At 32.9% G+C, this 7,500-nt stretch overlaps 1 protein-coding gene across 1 annotated transcript in view; it reads left to right on the top strand.

The window, feature by feature from the left end:
* LOC137643217 (DE-cadherin-like) overlaps window positions 1–7,500 on the top strand; it is a 202,783-nt gene that overhangs the window by 48,241 nt on the left and 147,042 nt on the right. Inside the window, exon 5 of the mRNA XM_068376065.1 lies at window positions 6,110–6,195. Coding sequence (XP_068232166.1) covers window positions 6,110–6,195 — 86 coding nt within the window. The remainder of the gene's footprint in view (window positions 1–6,109; window positions 6,196–7,500) is intronic.

Raw genomic sequence — 7,500 nt, 5'->3', positions numbered from 1 at the left:
AGTATATCAATGTTTTGGAACACTACACTTTTGAGAAAAAACACTGTTCACGTATAAGAGTAGACTTTAGCTGGAGAGGCGCTTGAGAGAGGGTTGGCGGAATTATGGCTTTCGTAATCAGGCTGGAATTCTCTGTCTCCTATGCATTGCTAGGTCCCTATATATTGAATCAATTAATTCTAGAACCTTCCAGTTTGGCCTACTGGAAGCGTGAGGGCAAGGATCATGGTTCCAATGTTGTCAACTTGGCAGTATGGAAAAAGGGTACTACAGACACATGGCGAAGGCAACCTCTCAGCTAACTCCACCCACCACCTCTCGTAACATTACAAAAAAGAGAAAATCTAAGTCTAGAATCTTCTTGTATTTTCTAACCACGTGGAAAAATGACGAAATCCTCCGTGCTACCTCGTGTGTATCATGCAGCATACCTTAACAAGTTACATTAGACTTTGTAACAAAACTACGGGAAAAATAACGTAATTTTACATATACTAAAATCAATGAAAATACAACTAAATGACTGACGAAAGTCTTATGTAATTTACATACATTACTTAATCCTACATGAGTGAGATCCACCTTACGAGTTGGCTATACATCTCTTAAATACACAAATGAAATACATGAATAAAATATTTACTATCATGCTAGACCAGCTTCGTAAGTATATACATACATACATATATATATATATATATATATATATATATATATATATATATATATATATATATATATATATATATGTGTGTGTGTGTGTGTGTGTGTGTGTATGTATTTATTTGACACATTTAGTAGATATGAGAACAAAGTCCTCAGAAGAATATTGGAAGTTTAATTGCAGAACATTATTAGAAATGAAACTATAAGAGAGATTTGTCGGCTACCATATTCGGATGAGTTCATGGTGAGGCGTAAATGAAGATGGTTTGAACATGCTCTTCGCACTCCCCAAGAGAGATTAGTTCACAAACTTTTCCAATGGGCTCCATAAGGCACTAGCAGTAGGGCAATCCAGGCCTGCATGGCTGAGGACTATGATGTGGGAAGTAGGAGGTGATGAATGGAGAAGTATTGAATTAAAAGCTCAAGATAGAAACTACTGGTGAAATTTAACCGAGGCCCTTTGCGTCAATAGATGTAGGAGGAGATGATGATGATGCTATATATATATATATATATATATATATATATATATATATATATATATATATATATATATATACATACATATATATATATATATATATATATATATATATATATATATATAATATATATATTGTTCTCCTGTTTGGTCTTCAGCTGCTGATTCTCATCTTAATTTGTTGGTCAGAAACTTCCGGTCTATTAAATTTCTTATTCCTGATCTAGATATTAATCTTTGGCACCGTCGTTCAATTAGTTCATTATGTATGTTGTATAAGATTTTTCATAATTCTGACCATCCTTAACATTCAGATTTTCCTAGATAATTCTATCCTGTTCGTAATACTAGGCAGGTAGTTAATTCTAATGGCCAGGCCTTCTCCATCATGAGGCTCAATACTACATGGTATTCTAGAAGTTTTATTCCAGCAGTGACCAAGATGTGGGATGATCTTCCTAATCGGGTAGTTGAATCATTAGAACTTCAAAAGTTCAAAGTTGCAGCAAGTGTTTTTATGTTGAACAGGCTGACATAAGTGTTTTTATAGTTTATATATGACATATCTGTTTTGACGTTGTTACTGTTTTTAGAATGATTAATTGTTAATTTGTTCTCATCATTTATTTATTTCCTTATTTCCTTTCCTCACTGGGCTATTTTTCCCTGTTAGAGCCCTTGGGCTTATAGCATCTTGCTTTTCCAATTAGGGTTGTAGCTTGGATAATAATAATAATAATAATAATAATAATAATAATAATAATATATGTATATATATATATATATATATATATATATATATATATATATATATATATATATATATATATATATATATATATATCTTCTTTCCCACTGTTATCCCTACATTAACATGTCGGTTGCCTGATGCGCCCCCTCCAATACCTTCTATTAAATGCATCCTCTTTTACCAAATCCCTTATCTCCTTAACATCCTTCAACTTATCTCGCCATCTAATTCTCTCCCTCCTTATTGATCTTTCTCCTTTTAACTGGTTCCTCTCATCCATCCTCAGATGTCTGCCCACACCATCTCGGTCCTGATACTCCTATAACCTCTGTAATAATTATTACGCCTGCCATTTTTCCTAGTTCACTAGTTGCTAATCTCTCAAGTGGTGTCATTCCATAATCCACATCATTAATCTCTTTTCTGTTTTCTTTTCTCTTTTCGACTAAGAGACGCTTCAAATTCATATATTAACAGTGATGTTATTATTAATATTATTATTATTATTATTATTATTATTATTATTATTATTATTATTATCATTATTATTATTATGATTTTTATTATTATTACTATCATTATTATTATTATCATTATTATTATTAACATTATTATTATTATTGCTTGCTAAGCTTCAACCCTAGTTGGAAAAACAGGATGCTATAAGCCCAAGGGCTCCAAGAAGGAAAATAGCCCTCTGAAGAAAGGAAACAAGGAAAAATAAAATATTCTAAGAAGAGTAACAACATTAAAATAAATATCTCCTATATAAACTCCATAAACTTTTAACAAAACAAGAGAAAGAGAAATAAGATAGAATAGTGTGTCCGAGTGTTCCCTCAAGCAAGAGAACTCTAACCCAAGACAGTGTAAGACCATGGTACAGAGGCTCTGGCACTACCCAAGACTAGAGAACAATGGTTTGACTTTGGAGTGTCCTCCTAGAAGAGCTGTTTACCATAACGAAAGAGTCTCTTCTTCCCTTAGCAAGATGAAAGTGGCCACTGAACAATTACAGTTCAGTAACCCCTCGGGTGAAGAAGAGTTCTTTAGTAATCTCAGTGTTGTCAGGTATATGAGGACAGAGCAGAATATGTAGAGAATAGGGCAGTCTATATTCGGCGCGCGCGCGTGTGTGTGTGTGTGTAGGCAAAGTGAAAATCAATCGTAACCAGAGAGAAGGATACAATGTACTGTCTGGCCAGTCAAAAGACCCCATAAGTTTCTAGAGGTAGTATTTCAACGGGTGGCTGGTGCCCTGGCCAACCTACTACCTACTCTGCTATAGATCTTGACATTAAGCTTGATTAGCCTTGGCCTTTTCTTATCACATACCCCTCTCTCCTGACTTATAGTAGATCCCAAGTATCTAAACTATTCCACCTGTTTTATGACTGAGCCTCTACTTTCCTGCATGGCTATCCTCTACATACCTTCCTTACTGTTACTATTTACTTCAGTGTTACGCACATTTACCCTCAAACAAAAGTCTCCTGTCGCTTTACAACCCTTCTCTGGAAGTCTTCCTCATTTTCAGCGATGATCACCGAATCATCTGCATATAGAAACTCCCACAACTCTTCATTTCTGATTTCTACTTAACATATCCATTCTCAAGCTCGTTAGTTCCTTTGGTCGCTGCAATCTCACCACCCTTGTGAGCTAAGAGTAAGGATATGGGGTTTGGGGTAGCCTATAAGTCTATCTGCTGAGTCATCAGCAGCCATTGCCTGACTCTCCTTAGTCCTAGCTTGGGTGGGGAGGAGGCTTGGGCGCTGATCATATGTATATATGGTCAATCTCTAGGCCATTGCTCTGCTTGATAGGGAAATGTCACTGCCCCTTGCATCTTCCATTCATGAGTGGCCTTCAAAGGTTCCCGTCTCTCTATCTTTGTTATTACTTTTGTCCTTGTTCTTTGGTATATCATCTCAACCATTCTAACCAACTTTTATAGGAATACACTGTTTCCCAGGCACCACAGCATAATTTGCCTTTTATCATAAGGGTTCTCTACATCAACGAAAGTACAGAAGACCTTCTGGTTTCCCTTTAGCCTCTTTTCCTGTAGCTGTCTTACCATAAAGATGGCATCCACAGTCCCTCTCCCCCTCATGAATCAATACGGCTGTTTCCCAATCTTTACAATCTCTCTCAACCTCTCTTCTAGTCCCCTCTTAAAATCTTTCAAACCATGCTCTGATAGTTGAATTCCCATGTAGTTACTACATTACACTACACAAACTTTTAGCTTGAATATAGATACCATTAGACTCTCTTCCCAGTCTTTAGCCACTCTTTCCTCCTCCCATATCGCTGTTAATAGGCCCACTATCCATTCTTCCCTTCTTTAGTTAGCATCTTGACCATTTCATTTTGAAACTCTTATGGACCTGGTACTTAACCATTTTCAATTTCACTTGATGTCTGCTTCACTTCTGTATTCCGTATCTCTATCACTTTCCTCTCCACCATTTGTGTTTCTCCCTGCACCGCTCTCTCATTTTCAGTAAGTACATTTCGTCTTAATGTCTTCATCCCCATGCAATATATTTCCATCTCTATCATTAATGCCTAGAGTTGCCCTAAATCTTGTATCTGTCTTTTCCTCAAGTGTTTTATATATGAATATATATACATATATATATATATATATATATATATATATATATGTATATATATGTATATATAATATATATATACAGTATATATATATATATATATATATATATATATATATATATATATATATATATATATATATATATACATATATATATATATATATATATATATATATATATATATCCCCAACTTTATTATTGTGATGAAATTATTCTGTTATATATAACTAGACGCTACATATTTCGAAGTTGAAGAAATCGGATAAACAATACTTACCTGATGAAATCGTGCATTCTTTGCTAAAATGAGCATTTTCTTAAAAATCCGTCATCTAAATAAAAAAAAAAATTATAGAAAAAACACACTAGCAATAAGCGGATGATAACTAAGAAAACAACGAAAATACATTTTGAAATGTTTGTTTTTCATTCATGTCGTAAAATTTTATTCAAGTGAAGTCTATCTCGTATTGCTTATTGTTACATCATTTTATCACTTAAAGGACTATATTATATATCATATATATTTTTCTTATGAAGCCAATATATATTATATTTGAACTTGTGCCCTCTGAGGAGGCTATATTTATGTGATATTGAGTGTGAATGAGAAACCTGCTTCAAATGAGTTTGCTGTCTTCATCTTTTATTTTTGGTTCCATATATGCTATATGATGTAACTATTTTATATTAATATTGCAAATGCTGTGGTATCTTTTTTACACTCTCTTCTATCCACAGTTTTTATGTATTCACTGTATACCAATTAGTTAGTATTCATAATATTTGTAAAATAAATCAACCTATCTTTGTAGCCTTTATCATGAATAGAAAATAGATATTTATCGAAACCAAGTTGTCCCGATATAAAAATGTAATCGAAGAGAATAGGCCAAACCAGTACATAAATAAGCAAATGAATTAGTAAGGATTAAACACATTGAAAACAAGTAGCAAAGTGTGCTGAATCTGCTATATTTTATGTAAGAATAAAACAAGGCTTGGAGAATAAATAAGAGACTGGGTATTAAAAAAAACACCATGCATGTAACTCATTTAAAAAATGAGCCATGATGCCATACAATGGAATAAATGTATAAAAAGTAAAGGTTTCTCCGTTAACTTAATAGATAATCCCGGGCGTTGAACCCTTGTAAAGTCATAGACATTTGCGCCGCTCCCACCGCAAGTTGAACAGACTATTACTGCAAACTAGTGTACAGTATATTGACTATAATGACTCTGCTGCTAAGGACTGATGTGTTGTAAACGAATTTGAAAAAAGGAATGACGTCTGTTAGAAGATTTAAAAAAGTGATAGGAATTTTAAATGGAATGTAAATGTATTAACAAAGTAAATTAAAAGAAATTGTCGAAATATAATGGCGGAATAGTTTGATGTTGTTAATAAAAGGGTCAGTATATAATGTAACATATTTTTCCTAATATCTTCTCAAGAGAGCCTTTTTGGGTTAATTTCATATGGCATGGAAATTTTCAAGGAACAATAGGGAGAACACGGCTTGACAACCCAACTTGTTTTGATTTCAAATTACATGTAAGACTCTTTTCCTCTCTTTTTAGGGACCTATGTCGGTACGGTGAAAGCTATTGATGACGATAACGACCTCGAAGCCTACATTCTGCAAGATGTCAGACCGACTGACATGGTAAGTCTTCAGTCCGAGATTTCAAATAAAATAACTGCTTGTATTAGATATTTGTTCTTGTTCAGCAACACACAAAATGGTAATTGCAGGAATTTTTGCACTTCAAAAATTTATTGTGGTTGTCTCCACAACTGAACATAATGAAGAAATACACACACACACACACACACACACACATATATATATATATATATATATATATATATATATATATATATATATATATATATACATATATATATATATATTTATACATATATATATATATATATATATATATATATATATATATATGTATGTATATATATATATATATATATATATATATATATATATATATATATATATATATATATACATATCAGCATCATTATCATCTACACATCACCAGCCGTTACTAGTTCACTACAGAACAAAAACCTTGGACATGTCCTGCCACTCGCATCGGTTTATTGTCTTTCTTTGCCAGTCCACACTCACAAACTTTCTTAGTTTATCAATACATCGTCTTCTCTTCCTTCCCCTGTTTCTTTTGCAATTATAGGGACCCAGTCTATTATTCTTAATGTCTATCTTTTTACTGTCGATCTCAGTAAATGCACTGCCCACGTCCATTTCTTTATTTTTACTTGTTAGAATATCCTCTACTTTAGTTTGCTCTCGTATCCATGTTGCTCTTTTGTAACTATTAGTGATATGGTCATAATTATTCTTTCCATAGCTCATTGAGTTCTAACTAACTTTTGTTCTAAGGCTTTAGTAAGGCTCCAAGTTTTTTCTGCATAGGTTAGAAATGCTAGGATAATCTGATTAAATACTTTTCTTTTTAGAGAAAGTGGCATTTTGATTTTTAAATCCCACTTCATTCACCAAAAGCTCTCCATTACATGTTTATCCTTTTAATTTCAGTCTTCTGTCCTGGGGAAACACTATGTTCCCTATGTATGTATAGTATATACATTAATAATATCTAAGATGTTCGTCCTTAACTTTTATTTGTTGTCTCTCTGCGTTTTCATTGAACATAATTTCTGTTTTACTCATTAATTTTCAATCCTACATTTCTCCTCCATCTATTCAAATCTATCTTATCTTGTAATTCCTCCAATGATTCAATAAACAAGACTGTCATCTGCAAATCTTAAGTTATTAAGGTATTCGCCATTAATATTAATCCCTACATTTTCATAAATTAAAGTTCTTAAAAATTTCTTCTGGGCATGCTGCAAATGATTTAGGAGAGATGGGTTCTCCTTGTCTAACTCATTTCTCAATTGAAATTTTCTCACAATTTTTATGTAGTTT

This window comes from Palaemon carinicauda, chromosome 6 (genome assembly GCF_036898095.1).
Source record: "Palaemon carinicauda isolate YSFRI2023 chromosome 6, ASM3689809v2, whole genome shotgun sequence".
Taxonomy (NCBI): domain Eukaryota; kingdom Metazoa; phylum Arthropoda; class Malacostraca; order Decapoda; family Palaemonidae; genus Palaemon; species Palaemon carinicauda.
Note: the sequence above shows the minus strand (reverse complement) of the source record. Positions and strands in the feature narration are given on the sequence as shown.